This window comes from Arvicanthis niloticus, chromosome 10 (assembly GCF_011762505.2).
Source record: "Arvicanthis niloticus isolate mArvNil1 chromosome 10, mArvNil1.pat.X, whole genome shotgun sequence".
NCBI lineage: Eukaryota > Metazoa > Chordata > Mammalia > Rodentia > Muridae > Arvicanthis > Arvicanthis niloticus.
Window position 1 is genome coordinate 9,368,838 of NC_047667.1, and position 21,102 is coordinate 9,389,939.

At 40.4% G+C, this 21,102-nt stretch overlaps 1 protein-coding gene across 6 annotated transcripts in view; it reads right to left on the bottom strand.

Annotated features, from left to right (window-relative positions):
* Positions 1-21,102, bottom strand: part of Epb41l5 (erythrocyte membrane protein band 4.1 like 5) — a 109,156-nt gene that overhangs the window by 55,849 nt on the left and 32,205 nt on the right. For all 6 annotated transcript variants that reach the window (XM_034513096.3, XM_034513097.2, XM_076941033.1 and 3 more), the window contains exons 8-16: positions 19,531-19,651; positions 19,342-19,429; positions 18,320-18,408; positions 17,243-17,312; positions 12,602-12,771; positions 11,455-11,561; positions 9,205-9,232; positions 4,008-4,047; positions 1,969-2,084 (exon numbers count right to left, since the gene is read on the bottom strand). In XM_034513096.3, coding sequence (XP_034368987.1) covers positions 1,969-2,084; positions 4,008-4,047; positions 9,205-9,232; positions 11,455-11,561; positions 12,602-12,771; positions 17,243-17,312; positions 18,320-18,408; positions 19,342-19,429; positions 19,531-19,651 — 829 coding nt within the window. The remainder of the gene's footprint in view (positions 1-1,968; positions 2,085-4,007; positions 4,048-9,204; positions 9,233-11,454; positions 11,562-12,601; positions 12,772-17,242; positions 17,313-18,319; positions 18,409-19,341; positions 19,430-19,530; positions 19,652-21,102) is intronic.

Genomic DNA, 21,102 nt, shown 5'->3' on the forward strand with positions numbered 1-21,102 from the left:
AGATAAGGTCTTACATTGTTGTTCAGGCTGAACTCAAAATCCAGGCCTACTGTCAAGCACATACCACTGTCTGCTGGCTTCTTTTAAATAAACACTGTGAGAGGCAGGTGGATTTCTGAGTTCGAGGCCAGCCTGGTCTACAGAGTGAGTTCCAGGACAGCCAGGGCTACACAGAGAAACCCTGTCTCGAAAAACGAGAAAAAAAAAAAAAAAAAAAAAAAAAAAGAGTACTTGATTTTAAATAAACACTGCGGATTCCAAGTGATGTGAAGTACAAATTCTAAGTTACTGACACATCACATCATTCACCTAGTTAATGGTTTCATTTAGGACGGCAGAAAAAAAAAAAAAAAAAAGCTGAAGACTGGAACAGGAAATAAGTTTAAATTAAATTGGCTCCAAATTATCTGCCAGAAAGAAGATGTTCCATGCCCCGTGCTGCTCAATGCAGTAATCAGTTTCCAAGTTTTACCCGTGCTTTCTACAGGAGGACCGTTTTATAGTCTCCGAAATCTAAGCATGCAGAAACAAAGAAAGAGCAGAAGGCACTCTACATTAAGGCTAGAGAGTCAGTAGCTCTATGACATGTCACTGTGGTTCAGTTCCATGCTCTGCTAACGTACTCTGAGGCTCATCAGATTTTTAGGGCCATCTCTACTCCATTTCAGCAAAGGAGGGCTTGGCACAACCATTATAAAAGGAGAGGACACACAGCTCCAAGGTATTTCATTTTTCTTGAATCTCAAATTCAATGTTCTCTCTAAAGGCTACATCAAAGAAACTGGTAGTGCCTAGCAAGTCAAATTAAACAGATTTAAATATGTACTCATTAAAATGGAATTAAATAAAGACAGCATCATAACACAGGACGTTAACTAATCAGATTCTCACTTGGAATTAAAGTAAGACATGCATACATTAAGACAGTTCTTTTACAGCTAAAGACTAGTGACTATTTTTGTGTAAGAATGGGCTTCAGTGGCACATTATGGAACATAATTGCTTGCCAGGACTGTTATCTTCAGCAAGAAATTGAAACTTTTAATGTCTTAAATAAATACTATAACTTGACATTTGTAGACCTCACCTTTGGTATGTGTATGTGAATACACACCTAAAGTACCCAGTACCAGATTCCCACAAGGACAAAAAGGGAAGGAAATTTTAAAAAGGACCAAACAAGGAAGGAAATCCTCTTTGATCTTTAACTGCAAGTTACCTGGAGCTGAAAAAACATATACCCAACCATCAAAAGCACAGTATCCTGTAGTTAGTTAAGCCAACAATACCAGTGAAAGAGTACATAGAACAGACCAGAAACAATCACCAACTACTGCTGACCCACCACCATGCAGGAAGGACTGGCTGCACAAAAAGCTGACCCAAACCTTGAGATCACCAAAGAATCTCATTAGATTTCAGATATTAACAAATTAAGAGCAAGAGAAAAAGAGAAGAGTCCCATGAATCATCCAAGTGCATTGAATAAACAGACCCAGAGCTTGAACAGATGATATATCCAATAGGACCACTCAGCCCAAATAATTTCTAAGGTACCCCTCACCAAGCCACACTGCTTTCTAGGAAAGCATGAACCCAACTGAGTAAATCAAGTAAGCCACAAAGTATCCATATTTGTGTGTCTATCATTTATATAAATATCTCTACTTTCACTGGATTATTTCTCCAGCTCCTCAAACTGGTTTTTTTAAAGACTTGACTTAGTCCCTCCCAGACTTTGTTAGCGAAGGCAAAGCCAGCTGGGTTCTGTTCTGCTTTAGACAGCTGCCCTCCCTCCTCCATCCAGGAACGTATGCTCACCGTCCCTCTGACTGCTCAGGATGCTCCTTCTCTGCTCACAAATATGAATAGTTTGTTTTCAATCATACTTAAAGTGCTTTAAGATTATAGCTTAAATTTTAGAATACAATTATATAAACAATGCTTTGGTTTAGGAAGCTAACAAACCATTTCCTGTTATGTTGGTCTGCTGCAGAGTTCTGTGGAAGACTCTCTATCTCCACCAGCACAGGACCAGAGGACGAGGAAGAAGTGGCAGGCACAGGAGACCTCACACCCCAAGCCTTTGGACAGAAGCATGAGGAAAGTCAAATACTAACGAACAGAAATGCCAACATCAAGAAACACAACATTAAGATGGAGTGCCATCTCTATAGTAAATAAATGTTGTCAGATGTGGGAAAACTCTGCCAGTTAAGATCCAAGTCTACCATGACTGGACAGCCTCTGCGCTGGCACAAAATGGGAGACTCCCTTGTTAGGTTTTCTCCTTCTCTGACCTGGCCACAGAAGAAGGGGAGGAGACCGGGGGGGGGGCAGGGGAGGGGAGAGGGGAAAGAGGGGGAGGGTGGGTGTGGGGTGGAATTCTAAGCCTCCACACTGGCCTCTACCAGCATAAAATCTGGAGTTCTCCATGCTATGAGGCATCTAGATAGGGCCCTGAGTGTTCAGCCAAGGAGCTTCCCTCCTGGGCATCCCTTCACCCAAAAGGTATTTTAATCCTTGGTTCACCTTGAATAAGGTGTATGCATTCACATCCCAACGCTCTTGGAGACCCTCTCCTCAGGACCCCAGGGACAGGCCTTCCTCATAAGGAGCAGCTAACCTCTTGGAGGAGGCTTTCTCTCTTTCAGTCCCTCCATACTCTCAGCACTCACCCTTTTTTTTAATTGTTTTTTTATTGGATATTTTATTTACATTTCAGATGTAATCTTCTTTCCTCCCACCCAGGAACACCCTATCCCATCCCCCCCTCCTCCTGCCTCTATAAGGATATGCCCCCACCCACCCTCCCACTCCCACCTCCACACCCACGATTTCCCCCACACTGGGGCGTCCAGCCTTTACTAGACCAAGGATTTCCTCACCCACCTATGCCTGACACTGTCATCCTCCCCTACATATTACAATATCTGGAGTCATGGGTCCCTCCCTATATGCTCCCAGGCTAGTGGTTTAGACCCTGGGGAGCTCTGGTTGGTTGGTATTGTTACTCTCTCCATGAGGCCACAAACCCTTTCAGCTCCTTCAGTCTTCTCTCTAACTCCTCCATTGGGAACCCCATGATCAGTTCAATGGTTAGCTGTGAGCATCAGCCTTTGTATATTTCAGGCTCTGGCAGACCTCTAAGGAAACAGCTATATCAGACTCCTGTCAGGATGCACTTCCTGGCATCCATATCAGCTTCTACCTTTGGTGAATGCACAAGGGATGGATACCCCGGTGGAGCAGTCTCTGGACAGCCCCTCCTTCAGTTTCTGTCCCACGCTTTGTCTCCATATTTGCTCCCATGAATATTTTGTTACCCCTTCTAAGAAGGGCCAAAGCACCCACACTTTGGTCTTCCTTGTTCATGAGCTTCGTGTGGTCTGTGAGTTGTATCTTGGATACTGTGAGCTTTTGGGCTAATATCCAATTATCAGTGAGTGCATACCACTCAGCACTCACTCTTACTCAGAACCAAATCAGGGCCCAACCCTGTCTGGGCTGTGCCTTCCCCTTCCAGCCTGGTGTGTGGACACCCTGAGAGGAGGCTGACTGGGAACCCCTTTGCAACTCCCAGCACTAAGTCAGTGGCACCTAAGCATGCAGGAAAATGGGAACCACAGCAATCATCCCAGACCTTGCTGGTTCCCACCCAGGAGACCTCATCACAGACTGCGTTAGGCCGACTAGGACTCCGGGTACCCTAGGCATGGAGGCAGACACTAATCCTGGCAGTCAAATGTTTGCATCTGAATTTTATACACTAATTCTAGATAATAAATGAACATTCACAACTTAACTGATGTGCCAGATTTATAGGAACAGAAAATGTTTTATGAATCATCTGTTCTACTTACATTGTCTTAGTAAAACAAGAGACATGATGGGGGTAAGAAAATGAACAAAACTTGTAAAAGATCACACATTACAAAAGTCCAACTAATACCCTGACAGTCACTGTAATTAACCATGTGGACTTTAAAGATTTACTCCTGTCTTACCTGTTCGGAGTCACTGTTCTGGGCTGAAGCATTATGAACACTGTAAAGAAGAGAAAAAAAAAGTATTAAAAAAACTTATGAAGGTTTGGAGTAAGAAAAGGGAAGGGCAAAATGTAATTAAAATACAATAAAAATAAAGACAAACATGAACACAGACTCAAATCAGAACAAAAGTGATTAAAAATGTTTCCTCAAAATGAATGTAAACGAAGTTCAAAGTTTAAAACACGTATCTAACCTGCATAATAAAGTGCTATTTTACAGCATATTTTAAATGTTTACATGAAAACAGTGTCAGGAACATCTTGTGGTTCTGAGTTATATCACCTACCTTAGATTCATGCTTTGAAACTGAATCACTGTATCACTGAGAAAACAAGGTCCAAGGGCGTAACTGTGTTGTCTTTTGATAAGTCTGACATATGTATACATGCACATAGTTTACCTGTAATTTTTCATTCATTTTTACTTTTAATAATGTATAATTACATATTTTCTTTTATTACTAATGAGATACAGCATTCTAAGTTAAAGAAATCCTACATATAAATTTCTCTCTCTTTTTTGTTTCGAGACAGGGTCTTATTACAGAGTCCTGGCTGACCTGGCACTCGCTATGTGGACTAGTTTGGGCTCAAACACCGTGCCCAGCAGCTTCACTTTCTAAGAATATATATATACTATCCAAAGCAGCACCGACAATGTTAACGTTTTGTTCCAGTGAAATGTTTTTGTGGTTTCTCTGGCTACAACTGTCACATTTACTATCCGACACTTACTTTTCTATGGGTATCTGCATTTTCCATCTGCACAACTATACTTGTGCCTTACGTCTAGTAATCTCACAGCACATCTGTCATCAGGTGCCATGAGCCACACAGGGCACCGAGCACTCTCATCCCAGCGCCCTCATTTACCCTAGGAACCTTCACTCGTCACTCTTCCAGATCTCTGAATAGATTTTCAACCTCACCCAGTGGTTCTCAACCTTCCTAACGCTGTGGCCCTTTAACTGAGTTCCTCTTGTGGTGCTGACCCCCAGCCAGAACATTATTTTGTTGATATGTCCATAGCTGTAGTTTTGCTATTGTTATGAACTGTAATGTAAATACCTGGTATGTGACTCTCCTGTGAAAGAGAGGTTTGATCCCCAAAGGGGTCACGACCCACAGGTTGAGAACCACTGACCTAACTGGTTGGTCTTCCTTTCCCATATCTCATTTTTGCATAGGTTCATTTTTTTTAGATTTAATTCTATTTTCACTTACAACTTATATTCAAAGTACCCAACCCAGTTTTATAAAATTTGTGCAGAATTAGCCTAATTAGTACAAGTAATATGGTAATGGGACTTAAGCTTCATCCAAAATATTATGCCTTTATAAATATCTTTTGAATAATATGAATTCTAAAAGTTTTGTTGTTTTGTTTTTTTTGAACATTTATTTTGTGTGTGTATGTTTGGAGGTCAGAACAGCTGGTGAGACGTACTTTCCACTGGATGGATCCTTAGGATTGAAGTGAGAATATCAAGCTTTGGGGGCAGGAGCTTTTATCCACTGACTCATTTTATCATTCTTCACCCTTAAAAAAGATTCATCCTATTTTTATTAATGTGTGTGTTGTGTGTGTATGCATATGTGCACACATGTATGAGGGTGCCTGAAAAGGCCAGAAGGTGGCCTGGATCCCTTGGAACTAAAGTTATAGGCAGTTGTGAGCGGCCCAATGTAGGAGTGGGGAATGAAGCTTGTGTCCTCTGGAAGAGCAGCCAGCATGCTTAACCACTGAATCTCAATTATATTATTATTATTATTGACTACTAAGGGTGCTGAACAACGTCTAGGAGACCCACCTTGGAGTCCCAGCTCCTTCTGCCCTTTTTTGCTAAGGAGATGATTGCCCTTCCCAGACTATCATATCCTGGTGAAAGTGACTTCCTAGTCTACATGTAAAATCTCACCAAGCCTGCCTGGAGCAGAAGTTAGCCTCAATGAATCTATGGTTCACGTGTTACCTCAAAACATTTCTTTTAGCTGGGAATAACTTCAGTAGTAACAACAACAACAACAACAACAACAACAAAATTCAACTTAGAGAAAAAAATCAAGCCATATTAACTAAATCATAACTTCCTGTTTTGAATACTATGAACATAATAATTAAAAAGTAGGGTTTAGGCTGTCGCTCACTGGTAGAATATTTGTCTAACATCCAGGAGACTCAGGTGTAGTGCTTAGTTCCACAAACACAAAAACAAACCAACCAAGCAGTAGTGATGAAGAGACAACTCAAGTTAATTCAAGACGCTTAATAGTAACTTGGTTTCTGACCAAAATGGAATATTCAGAGCTTTACAGAGAAGAGCCTCTGTAAATCACCATATGCAGCAACTGACCCTTCTTTGCTCATGTACAGCATCTGTGTAATCTCCTTCCCCTTTCCTGTTTCAGAACTGCTCTAACCCAGATACAAAGACATATGCCTACAGTCTCACCACTCAGGGAGAAGGAAGCTCAAGTAGGAGAAAACTGTATTTGTAACCATAACCATCAACTATCCTTTAAAACACCGCCTTTTCTTAATGTACTTTTAGTTCAAGCTCACAAGAAGGGGAAATATTACAAGAAAAAAGACAGACTTACAAACCTGTTACTCAAACTGGTATTTTCTATGAAAGAGCGGAGTCCAAGGTCAGGAAATGTTTTAGGTCAAATAGTTGCACCCTATAAAAAAAAGGCTCTGTTCTCCATGGTCCACTGGAGCAAAACCATTCATGCAAACAGAGTGGCAAGGGCAAGAGCAGAGGGCATGAATGCCAACACAAACTCAGGTTTTCCAGAGTACTGTATGAGATTACTTCAGGAAGGATGGAACTCTCTCATTGTTTAACTTCTGAAAGCCACCCCCCCACACACACTTATTTATGTGTATGTGTCTGTGCGAGAGTACATACATGAAACTGTGTCCTTGGAAGCCAACTCAGATCACCTGGAGCTGTGAGCCACTCAACTTTGTTTTGTATAATTTTTGAGATTATAACATAATTATATTATGTCTCCCCTTCCCTTTCCTCCCTCCAAAGGGCCACTATTTCTTTAGTAGCCTGTTTCTATGGTCTTCTGGAGTCAAAAGCATCACTAATGAAGAGACAGTGACATTTAGCCACTGAAGTAAGATTAACTTCATTCAGTTCTGGGAAAGGGACCATGCTTATTCTCACTATGCTCTGATTAAGGATGTGTACTTCAGGACATCTTACAGACGGGGCTTTTTACTTTGCAAATAAAAACCTCAACTATTCTGTATCATGTCACTACTTAAATAATTTCTTCCTATTTCTACTATTCTCCTGGTATGTCTTTAAGGTCAAATGTCTTGTCCCAGGCTGTTTCAGGAAAGCAAGACAAGACCCACTAAATAAACAACACCATTTAAAAAAACACAGAGATAACATAGCTTTCCAATTTCCTTACAAGCACAGCTTCTAAATAGTTCAGGGAAAGAAAAAAAAAAAAAAAAAAAAAAAAAAAAAAAAAAGGTAGAGAGCCTAGGAAAGGCACAGAAATTTACCTTTCAATCTAAGGTTTTCGAGTAGAAACCCTTACTTCCAGCTACATTCATTTTTGTTTAGTAGCTGTAAGAGTCCTTGTTCACATCAGCAGTGTTTCTGTAATGGGTCACCAATCACAACCTAGCTCTAACAGTTTCAAGTGAACAATACTGAGTAAGGAAGTTGGCAGTATAACAAATTTAAACACAATAAACAAACAAACAAACAAACAAACAAACAAATGTAATAAAAATTTCTTTAAAGGGAAGGTTGACTACTCAGTATCTGAAAATAACAAACCTCTTTTGAAGAAGTTCTAAGTTAGACAGACCCATCCAGCCACAACCCACACAAAGGTATGTTTATAGATACTGGTTTCAATCCGATTTCTATTATCATCATTATCATTACTATTGCCACTTAAACAACAACAACAACTACTACTACTGTTGTTGTTGTTCTTTTAGAGACAAGATCATGCTATATGAACAGACGAGCCTCAGACTCATGGAAATCCAGATCCAACTGCCTCTGGCTCCTAAGTGCTGGGATTAAAGGCTACTGTGCCAGCACACCCAGCTTTGAACCCAGTTGTTTAATAAGCTTCCGGGAGACACCAATACATGGCTGTTTTTGAAAATAAAGTGGGAAAAAACCAAAAATTGCAAACAAGCACACCAAGATTTACAGAATGCAACTAAACTGTGCTCAAAGGGAACTGTGCAGCTGGAATTGTTATTTAAAAAAAAAAAACCAAAGACTTTATACTGGGTATGGTTAGCTCAGGCCTGTAATCTCATCAGTAGGAAGGCTGAATCACCAGGATAGAGTTTAAATTTAGTGTAAGGCACGAAGCAAGTCCTAACCCCCACTTTAAGGTAACACCAAGGACAAGCAAGCTGGGTGTGCGGTGCATCCTTCCAATGACCAGCACTTAGCTAAGGCAGAAGGACCACAGATTTAAGGCCAGTGGGCCATCTTAAGATCCGGCTTCAAACAACTAAGTTCAAGGCCAGAAGGGCTGCAAAGTGAGACTGTCTCAAAAACCAACAGAAAATAACAAAACCCAGCAGCGGTCTGCGGCGGCTGTAGCAGAGCATTTGCCCATCTGGTTGCACCAGGCTCTGGGTAACAGAGAAGAACCCAGGAAAAGGAGGAAGCAGCCGAAGCAAACTAAGTATTAAGTAACAAGAAGGAACAAATATTAGAGCAAAAATCAATTAAAGGCTAACAAACTGACAATCTTCAGCTGAACTGAGTAAGAACGAAAGGGAAGCAATCAGTTTAAATGAGAAAGCAGTCAGGCCCAGCCCTACTGATCTTACGGAAACCACATGGGAAACATGAACTGCCATGTATGCAAATGACTGGATTCCGCCTAGAATAAACTGCTTTCACCTAGAAGCCTGCCTTTCTTCTGACATTCTCAGTATGACTAACACAGCTGCTCCTACCCTATTCTACTTCTGTGAATGACTTCATTCTTCTGAATGTTAATTCTATCTGGTGTGTTTTTGTTTCCTATAATCCTCCTAATGCCTGTGAAAATTTGACATTTTGCAAGGTCTTCGACAAATATTTGTTTAATTAATGATTGCAACTATATAAGTCTTCTCAGTTATGACACTGCAAGGCATGACTTACCCAAGAGCTTCAGGTTTTGTTGTGCTTGCTGACAGAAGAGAAGAGATAACATTTTATTAGTCCACCCTGCATGACAAATTGATGTACTATTCAAAGTAAAACTTCAACTCACTGCTCTGTAAAAATATAGTTCTCCACCATAGGCTGTACTGCAGGTCGGACCAGTAAGGCCAACAGCAGCAATCACTGTGAGCATCTATTCTTTTCTTTTTTAAGATTTTACTTTACTTCTGTGGACCTGAGTGTGTGCTTGTGTGTGCGTGCACACGAACGCAGTGCACCTGGAGCTCCAAAGACAGCTCCCTTGGAGCGGGACTGCCGCCAGCGCCCAGGAAGCCACCTGATGTGAATGCCAGAACCAAATTCAGGTCTTCTGCAAAAGCAGAATGTTCTCTTAACTACTGAGCCATCCATCTCTCCAGCACTCTACTCTATTACAAGATTTATGTAAAACTTCATGTATGTGAGTATGTACATATGCACATCAAGCAGGTGCCTGTGAAGGCAAGAGGTGTGAGACTCCCCTGGAGCTGGAGTTATAGGCGACTGTGATCCGGCTGACACAGGTGCTTAAAACCTCTGGAGGATCATATTTGCTTTTAACTGCTGAGTCATCTCTCCAGCCCAACATCTTTCATCTTAAAATTCTATTAAAAAACGTATTTCTGTGTGTGCATGGCAGTGTCACAAAGCATGCATTAAGGTCAAAAAACAATTTGTGGGAGTCCATTCTCTCATTCTGAAATGGCCTGGGCCCTGCAGATCAAACCCAGGTCAGGCTTAGTGACAAGAAACTTCACTCATGAGCTAAAATGCCAGCTCACAACTGTCTTTTAAACTAACTTTCTGTAAGTCTCCTGGATTAAGGCAACTTACTCTGAATTCTGTCAGTAGAAAGATGAAGTAATAAGGCTTTAAACTATCACTGGATTACTTTAACTCATAACCATATATTTAAATTCACAACCACACCAAAAACTGAGTACAGATCAGTCAGAAAAAATAATTAAAAAAAACCCCACACCACTGCCACAAATCAGTTCGGGGCCGTTTTGATCAGGGTGATAATAACCTACAGTAGACATGCTTAAAACTCAATTTGTATTTTAGTAGAAGTCCAAACTTGGAACCAAATACAAGTTTTTAAATTTACTTTTTAATGAAAACTATGTACTTCTTTCAGAGTTAAAATATCTTAAGTGCCAGATAACATTTATAAATTTGCAAATATCTATGCATGACAGACATTGATAAATAACATTCCATTTAGTGGGATTTCCCAACAGTAAATTGTAATATGAAGAACAGCATCATTTACTCATTTTTAGATGATGATGATGACGATGATGATTTGGTTTTTCGAGACACGGTTTCTCTGTGTGACAGTCCTAGCTGTCCTGAAAGTAACTTTGTAGAGACAAGGCTGGCATCTAGCGTCCGGAGATCCGCCTGTCTCTACCGCCCGCGTGCTGGGATTAAAGGAATACACCGTCACGCCTGGCTTTCACTTACTCATTTTTACATTGTTTTATTGTCTGTGTCTTTTGCATGAAAACACACATGTCATGGTGTGTGTATGTGTGTGTATAGGTCAGAAGATAACCCTTTTCATTTTGTAGGTCTTGGGAAATGATTCAGGCCATTAGACTTGGCAGCACAGTGCACTTATCCCACAAGCCACCTTACCAGCGTAATACGGAAACTTTTACTGAAAACTTCTCTGGGTTGGAAGAGATGGCTCAGTGGCTAAGAGTACTTGCTGCTCTTCCCAGAGGTCTTGTTTCAAGCCTCAGTACCCAACCCATGCAGCTCACAACTGCCTATACTCTAGGCTAGAGCAGTGGCCTTCATGAGGTGCATAAAACGTCATACAAGCACACACACAGAAATAAAAAAATTTTTTAAATGTATTCATTACATGTTAATATTAAAAAAAAAAAAAATCAAAGGGGATGAACTGGCATTTCATCACGAGATTTGAAAGACGCAAGAGAGAAGATACCACTCTAGTGAAGATACACTAAGTGCAACACTGCCCAGAACATCTGCACTGAGATTACTATTAAGTTTAATGTCAGCCAATTACAGGACCCATAATTACGCAGCTTATGAAGGTTCTATAAAGATAGTTTTAGTTAACTAAAACAGACTTGAGAAGACTCAGGCAGCTTCCTCTCCAGCAAACAGGAAGTTCGAGGACATGAAGACTAGCAAGAAAGGACAAGCCTAGAGAGCAGGGCTGCATTTCACCTTTCATCTGAAGGGTTCGCCGGGAATACCGCTTGCTGGGCCTTCTTTCAAAGGAGGTTGATCTTCTTGCTTTATTAGTTTTTGTGGTCTGATACTCTGTTTTTCCACTAAAATAATTGAAGCAAGTCAACAGGAAGACAGTATGAGGCCCCAGACACAGGAGAGTAGGATGTGTACACTCATATGACCCTGCAAAGGACCATGCTGAAGGCAACCGCTGCCATCAATAGTTTCGTTTTGTTTTCCTCTTTATCCAAATTTTCTTTATTCTCCAGGCTTTGGTAAAATACGTAACATTAATAATATAGAATTTCTTCTAAGCACATATGTATGTCACCTATATAAACACCTATATATCACCTATTAAGCCCATGCTATCAGGGAAGCACCCTCTCCTTTCCTAGCCATAGGAATGAATACAAAATGTGTAATCCAAAACAAGATCTCCAGTTGGTCCTTTTGCGGTCCTGACACACGCTAGGCAAGCACTGTACCAATGGGCTACATCTTCAGCCCCATCTTTGGTTATTTCTTCTGTGATTATTTCCACAAAAAAAAAAAATGTCTAGATATGCTTGAAAAAACACTATTGTACTTCTTTAGTTTCCAGCTACGAAAATCCCTCAGCATTCCTGACACCGGAGAACAGTAATGACCTTAGGAACTCTCTGCGGCTGACTGTTACATTACTGGGACTCTCATCCCCGCTTTAACTGAAGACTCAAACTGACCCGCTATTCAAATGTAACTTGAACAGACATTTTATGACATTTCATTTCATGACAAAGGAGCTGGTAAAAGCTAACTGTCTTCAGCCACAGTACTATTCATACTAATGTCCCATACATGTTCTGTATGAGATAAAACTTGTCAGATGGAGAATTTACCTTGTTACATAAATTTATATCGTGGCTTATTATATATAAAATATTATCAATATAAACATCAATAATATAACTGATTTCCCATTTAGTCAAGAAATTATTAACAATAACATTTCTTCTTTAAAAATTTTGGCTAATGGATATCTTTGGCAACATACTTTATTTCCTGTGTCTTGGTTTCTACCTCAGTAAAATCAAGAGTTAGAGTAACTTTTCTGGACTGTCTGCAAGAGTAGATGATGTGAAAACTCAGGGCAATGAACCTGTATCTAAATCGCGATCCGAGTCGAATGAATCCTGATCGATGGGAGCCCTTCTGGACAGGCCCTCGGAGGCGGAAGAAGGCGTGGTGCTCCACAGCACACTTCCATAGGTGCTTGCAGGCTTTAGGGTGATCCAACCGAAAGACAAAGGTATGCTCTTGTTCTTTGCCCTGAAAAAGACGAAGTGGTGTTTATTAAGTCAATTAGCCATGTCTTCTATTGCTGCGATGGAAGTATAATTAAACCAACACCAAAAGGCAGCTGAGCAGGTGGTGGATGCCCGTAATTCCAGGAAGCAGAAGGAATGGCACCAGGTCAAGGACAACACTGCATACACAGCAAACGCCAGGCCAGCTGGACAGTAAAGTAAACAATAAAGGTGCTGGAGGGATAGCTCAGTGGTTAAGCATAGGCACTGCTCTTTCAGGACACGTTTGGTTCCCAGCACTCATATCAGACAACTCATAACAGCTGTAACTCCAGCTCTACACCTGATGCTCTCCAAGGTTATCCAAGGTTATCTGCACCAAGCACCCACCCATATATTGTACATGTAATTAAAAATAAAATAAACCTTAAAAAAAAAAAAAAAAAACCTCTCCTTTGTTCTCTGAAACTTTTTGGTGGGATGGGTGAGTATGGCGCCGAGCACCTAGTCTTGTCAGATAGGTGAGTGCCAAGCTCAGTAAAGACCCTGATGCAAACAGGTAAGGTGGTGAGTGATCAACATCCAGTATCTGGCCACATGAACACATACACACATATGTACATCCACACACAATTCTATATGAACAAGTACACATAGCACACATGAAAAGCCCATGGCCCAAACGAACAGAATCATGTGCTAAGCCGCCAGCATGCACATCTTTAGTCCCAACACTGAAGAGGCAGAAGCAGTTGGAACTCTGAGTTAAGAGGCCAACCCTGGTCTACAGAGTGAGATCCAGGACAGCCACAGCTACACAGAGAAACCCTGTCACCAAATATTATAAAAACCACACCAAACCAACCAACCAACCAACCAACCAACCAACCAACCAACCAGCATGTGCTTTAGTAACTCTTAAGACATGCTAAAGCTAGATATGGTGTTTCATGGCTCATGCCTGGAATCCCAGCACCCAGAAGATAGGGCAGAGGGATCACCACAACTTTGAGGCCTCAGTTCCAAGGCATCCAGGACTGCTACACTTAGTTACACTTAGAGTGAAAGCCAAAAAGCAAAACCAAACAGCTCCCAAATGAGACAAAGAGCAAGGGTTATCAATTATATCTTATTTTTTTCTTAAGAGATTATTCATATCTATGATGGTTTGAATAGGAATGGTCCTCATAGACTCTTATGTTTGAATGCTTGGCCCATAGGGGGTGGCACTATTATGAGGTGTGGCCCTGTCTGAATAAGTGTGTCACTGTGGGGAGGCTTTGTGGTCTTATGAGCTCAAGTCTGGCCAGTGTGACAGTCTTTTGTGTTTGGATCAAGATGTAGAACTCTCAGCTCCTCCTCTGCCTCCACGCCACCATGCTTCCTGCCTTGACAACAGTGGACCAAACCTCTGAAACTGTAAGCCAGCCCCAATTAAATATTCTCGTTTTATAAGAATTGCCATGGTCATGGCAATAGCAATAAAACCCTAGCTAAGACAACATCTATACTCATACAAAGTGTTAGTAACATAAACTATTTTCAGGCAGGACCTCCTTAGGGATCACTGAGGTGACTCATTAGTTACAAGGACTGGCAGCAATTCCAGATGACCTGGAATTCACATCCCAGCACCAATATGGTAGTGGTTCAGTTACCGTGTAATTTCAGTCTCAGGAGACCTGATCTTCCCCCACAACCCCCTTCTAGTTTCCACAGGCACCAGGCATGCATGTGGTACATGGACAGACATGAAGACAAAATACCCATACACATTACATAAATGTAAAAGACCTCTTTTGACTATAACTGAGTGTGATGTGCTTGAAATGTGCTTGAAATGCCACCATTCAGAAGACTAAGGCAGGAAAATGGGGAAGTCCAGATTAACTTGCACCTGGCTACTACGGTTGTAGTCTGTCATGTCCAGATGGCCTTCCTGAGCTTGACACAAGATGGAGACTTCCTTTTCTTAGCAGGGCTTCCTCTTCTCTGCCTGATTCTAATCTCCTACCTGAGGAATGTCATGTAGTCCTTGGAGAAATTACAGGTTCAACTTCCTGGAATGCCTCTCCAAATAAGTATCCCAAGAACCTTAAACCTCAGCCAATGCAACTTTACCCTAAGAAGAACCCCATCCACTCTCAGGGGTTCATATAAAGCATATGCATACAAGCTGTTTCACTGACTATCATCTAAGAGAGCTGTAACACTGAAATCTTTAGAGCCCTTCATCCTATTCACTCCAGGACTGGGATCCTGGTGACCCAGCCATTTCAGAATTTGGTTCATCCTTTCCTGTCCAGTGTGTATCAGGGCCCAGATACCCCAAGGGAAGACAGAGAGCATGGCACTTGGTTCCACTCCATCCTTCCCCACTTGGTGTGCAGCAGTGCCTGGACATCGCAAGGGAAGAAGGGAAAAAATGAAGCCACAAGGCTTATACAGAGAAACCCCGCCTCGAGCCCCCTCCCCCACAAAAAAAAAAGAAGCCACGAGAATGTGAGAGGAAAGCACCACAGCGACCTTCAAGATATAGGTATGGGAAAGTACTTTCAGACTGGACCCCATTTGTAATTAAATCAACAACTGACAAGTAGGATCTCATGAAACCAAAAGGCTTATCTACAGCAAAAGAAGCAATCAATTATGTAAAGAAATACAGACAAACTCTAAGCCAGCAGCCTGGCTACTTTAGCAAGGGATCATATCCAAAGACCTTCTAGAAGCTATGATCTGGCCAGAATGTAGACATGCTGGATTAAATTATGATCTGGCTGGATTAAAGATATATTTTTAGTCTAATCTCTAACAATGAAGGTAAGGCTAGTTTGTAGAAGGAAGCAGCCATGTTTGAATTGAGAAGGAGCCAGAAGATTAGATCGTGGCCAGCCTGATCTACAGAGTTAGTGCCAGGACAAAACCTGATGTTTTTATTTGTGTGTATGTCCATGCATATGTGTGTGGCATGGCACACGCACGGAGGCCAGAGGACAGCCTGAGCTGGTCTGTCTTCAATCATGTAGGGTCCAAGGATCACGCTCAGGTCATCAGGCTTGAGAACAGAGCATTGCACTGTCCTAAAGTGTATGATTTTGGTAAGAAAGTTTAAAGATCAAACTTCACCAAGATAAAAAGGTAGCTCTGTAAATTTCTAGGAACTAAGCAAAATACCAATAGAAAATACCATTAAAAACAAACAAAACAGAACTTGGAATCTTTGTATCTCTTGTGACTGGTCCCTGGTCTTAGGAAACAAATGAGAAATGTAAACAAGAGGGAAAAATGAAAGCATCCAAAATTAAAACACCCCAACAAAAGACACAACAGCTTGAAATCTACCCCAATTTTTTTTTCTGCATTAAGTACTGTCAAACAAACAAACAAACAAACAAAAAAAACAAATAAAAAAATGGGGCAGGGGAAGGACTATCGGGGAGGCAGTGTGGGGTGGCCTGATGACAAGACATCATTATGTAGGTAAGAAATTCTTAAATCCAAAATCTCTCTTAAAGACCCAGATACACAACTACTACTGCAAACACTCACTACTATATTATAAAGTTCTTTTATGTCAGTTCTACGTCTAATGTCGAATACGCAGAGATGTTCTGTGACCTGTCTGTATTACAGAAATTAAAGACAAAGTACAGCCATCTAAGGACTCTCACCTTAAGCTGCAGTCTGACTCTTTTTGGCAGTTATTATATTTAATCAGGTCACATATTAAGAAGGCTCCTATTACAATACAAGAGACTTTTTACCTGGTCTTTAACAATTAAAGGAAGTGAAACTTAAAACACTATGATTCTAGAATCTTGTATCTTCTAAACTTCTGAAAATTGTTAAAACTTAACTGTTACCTCTGCATATCACTTCTTATAGAGGTAAAAACAAAAGTTCAACTATAAGCTGAATGGAAACATGAAAATATGCCTGAATATGACAAAAGCTAAAAGAATATCATTTTTATATGGGAGTATGCTGAAATTATATAAAAAAGAAAATTAACAAAAAAATAATGAAACCACATTTTATTAAGAACACCACCAGGTGGATCTTTTTTATTTGTTTGAGACAGGGTCTCACTGGCCAGAAGTAATTGGCCTGGAACTCATTATATAGAGCAGGCTGGCTTTGAACTCAGAAAGTCACTTGTCCCTACCTACAGAGTATTGAGATAGAAAGCAACTGGCTTATTCTCTTTACCAACTTCATTAGGAATACAGGCAGTGTAGAGTTATCTAAATGTAACCACTATGTATTACAAAATCAAACAAACAAACAAACAAACAGAACAAAAACCAAAAACACACATGATAAACATTTATATTATCTTTAAGTTTAGTGGCATAAAATGAACTGAATGAGGAATTTTACTTCAAAGTATCAGTAACACTAAGCCTTGTTTTATGGCTCTCCACACAATGAGGTACACCATCACCTGTTTACCACCTAACTCCTGGTAAGCAAGTAATACAGTAAATTCCTACCTGATCATCATCTTCCACAACCACTAGAGTTAATTTATTCTTCTTAAAATCCAATCTGGTTATCTTGGGCCTGCAATAATATGAGATCAATAGTCAGATTAGGAGAAACCCTCTTCTGTATCAAGTCTGCTTCCTCATCTTAATTCTCAACTCTGTTACGGGAAACGAGCCAGCCCTGCCTTGTCAAAGTCTCTAAACGAGCCAGCCCTGCCTTGTCAAAGTCTCTAAAGGGAAGGCAAACACAGGTTTCAAAAGCAATCAACTGACAAAACGATGCTGCCCACCCATCTATCAGACCTAAAATCACACCCCTAACGTGGTGTAATAAATTGTGCAGCTTTAGGTACAATGTTTCAAAATTAAACAGCACAGAAATTAGATACAGCAAAAGCCACTAAGTATTTTAAGTATTTCTTTTAATTTAAAAGAAAGAGTCACTGGTCATGATCTCAACTCTATTGTCACCAGCAGCACCTGGACATGGACTGAGTCTAGGTGGAAAGGCAGGAAGCCAACAGTCTTGGAATGTTACAACCTTAGCTCTTACGGTAACATATGCCAAACCTCTGAATTAGCTCTAACAACAATGTAATAATGTAAACAGTTTCCCAATTCTATGCTTTAGGGCTATGAAATCTGTACAACTCTTAAGTCTGGAGGTATGGAAGACAAAAAGTGGGAAGCAGGAGGAGCCACACTTGAAAGTAGAAACAGAAGCACTACCATCTCCCTCCCTTTCCATAGAGGCAAGAGAGCCTACGGAAAACACTAAGAGTGACAGAGCCCCATGGGGTGGGAGTCATCATGTAAGGAACGTGTTGTAAGTATACAACACAGATAAGAATACTAACGCACAAACTGACAGTTTGAAACTAATGGGCTACAGTCCTAGCATACTTAAGTCTGCCTCTGGGCAGAGAGGTTACAGATAGTAAGAGAAGAATAGGAAACAGAAACTTCCTTCACTTGCAAATGTCTCATAATTCTGTTTCCACACTTTTTTATTCATTAATGGTATAAATACATTGACTCATTAAAAACAAGACAAGAGTACCTCTGATATTTAACACTGCTTACCAGAAAAACAAGCCAATTTTTGTTTCTCCTTCAAAAACAAGGACTCCTGTTGGAGTTAGTCCCAAGCTATAGTCATTGCCATCTCTAGCCTAATTTAAGGAGAAAAAAAAATAAAGTGTTTGTACACATAAAGCAGGTTTCCTGTTTTCATAAAGTGGTTCTTTTTTTCAAACTAAATATTAATTATACATTGGCTAATATTTATATTCTAGATGTTTCTGACAAATAATCCTCTCCGGGTTATAAAGTGTCAGCCTTGCTCCCTAAACTACTTCTTAGTAAAGACTCCTCAATAGTGAGCATTAGTGATACCAAACTATATCAAATTAAAAAAAAAAAAAGTAACCAAAAGTAACCTAGAAATGTTTTTTCTCACTGTTAAAAAAAAAAAAAAAAATCAACATTTATACAAGGATTATATATAATTCTGGGAACTTAAGTTTTCTCTTGATTCATGATCAATCTTTCTTTAGATTCTAGTCTTTTGTTCTGATGTTTGTTTTTGTAAGATAGGATCTCTCTACACATTGACGGCTGTCCTATGTAGAACAGGCTGGCCTTGAACTCAAAGGAATCCATCTCCCTCTGCCTTCTGAATGGCCAGGCTAAAGGTGTGTACTACTAATCTCAGGTGACTCTAGTCTTTCAATAACTAATTTCAACCATTTTTGCTTACTACCATCCAAAATACTCAGAGGTATTCTATAAAAATTCCATGCCTTCCCAAATACTGTAACATTTACAGTTGCCTTTAATCCAGGAATAGATTAAAAAAAATGATTTATTTTTGCTATTTTTAAATTATATGTATATACACATTGGGTACAAGTGTCTAGAAAGTCCAGAAGAAGGTGTCAGAGCCCCTATAGCTGGAGTTACAGGTATTTATGGAGAGCTCAACACAGGTGTGAGAACTCAACTCAGGACTTCTACAAGAACAGCACATGCTTGCTCATACCTGCTGAACCATCCCTCTAGCTCCAGAATAAATCTTTAAAAAGGTACGATAACACAAGGCTTACCTTGACCACATGCATATCAACGCCATACATTTCTAGCCATTTGGCTTTATTCAGGTAATTGGTTTCAGCTTGTGCTGGTGTCTGACCTCTGAAATTTTAAATATAGTAATTAAAAGATAATAAACAAGAGGAAAAAAAATAAAATAATGATGTTGGTGATGTTGAAAGTGTGATGAAATGATGAGCTACCTGTATTCCTTCCATTTCTCAAAAATAGCCAGTTCCATTTCTTCAGTCTGGATGGGCACAAACCTGAACTCAGAGACAAGTTCAGGACTATGTTCAGCAAGGTCATAGTCGCCAAGTTCAGCTACGAACACAAGTCAACACAGTTATGTCATGAGGAACACTCAGAAAATGCTTTAAAAAACATTTTGCACACAAAGATTAAGAGGACCAGTAAAACTCCTTCTTAAACTGCCAGGCATTATCAACGCTTACGCCATTCTCCTCTGATACATCTAATTTAGACCTAGGATTGGTTTGAGTGGTTTGAGAATAACCCCCATAGGCTCAGGAATGCTTGGTTCAAAGTTGGTACAACTGTTTGGGAAAGATTTGTAGGCAGCTCTGTTGGAGGAAATGTGTTAATGGGGGTAGGCTCTGAGGTCTACAATTTCCATGCCATCCCCAGTTAGCCCTCTCTCTGTCTCATACTTGTGGAGGAGATGGGCGCTCAGTTCCTGCTTTAGTGACAAGCTTGCTGGCCTGTTGCCATCCTCCCTGCCATGATGGTCATGAACTCTAACCTTCTGAGACTGTGAGTGCCAAATTAAACACTCTCTTTTATTAGTTGCCTTTGGAGCCGGGCAGTGGTGGTGCACGCCTTTAACCCTAACACTTGGGAGGCAGAGGCAGGCAGATTTCTGAGTTCGAGGCCAGCCTGGTCTATAGAGTGAGCTCCAGGACAGCCAAGGCTAACAGAGAAACCCTGTCTCGAAAAACCAAAAAAAAAAAAAAAAAAAAAAAAAAAAAAAAAAAAGTTGCCTTTGGTACTTTGTCATGGCAATAGAAGAGTAAGACAATATAAATCACATTTGTTGTTGGTATTATACTTTTTTTTTTTTTTTGAGACAGGGTTTCTCTGTGTAGCCCTGGCTATCCTGGAACTCACTCTGTAGACCAGGCTGGCCTCAAACTCAGAAATCCACCTGCCTCTGCCTCCCAAGTGCTGGGATTAAAGGTGTGTGCCACCACCACCCAGCTGGTGTCGTACTTTTAAATATACATTATATACATTTCTGGGCTGGAAAGATGGCTCAGCCGTTAAAGGCTAGGCTAACAACCAAAAATATAAATATATATTTCTAATTTATTATTAATATATTAACACATATTAATGCTTAGCTTTTGAAAATAAACTTCTGTATTTCCATAGAGAAAAAAACCTTTGACTTTTAATTCTTTTTAAAAAAGATTTATTTACTTATTTAATGTATATAAGTACTCTATCTGAATGTACCCCTACATGCCAGAAGAGGGCATCAGGAACCAGGATAGACGGTTGTGAGCTACCATGTGGTTGCTAGGAATTGAACTCAAAACTTCTGGAAGATCAGACAGTGCTCTTAACCACTGAGCTATGTCTCCAGCACAATGTTAATTCTTAAGGACAATCACCACCTGCTATCTAAACACAGACACAGACACAGACACAGACACAGACACACAGACACACACACACACACACACACAACCACCACCACCACCACCACCACCACAACCATCACCACCAAAATCACCCAAGATGCAATATATAAT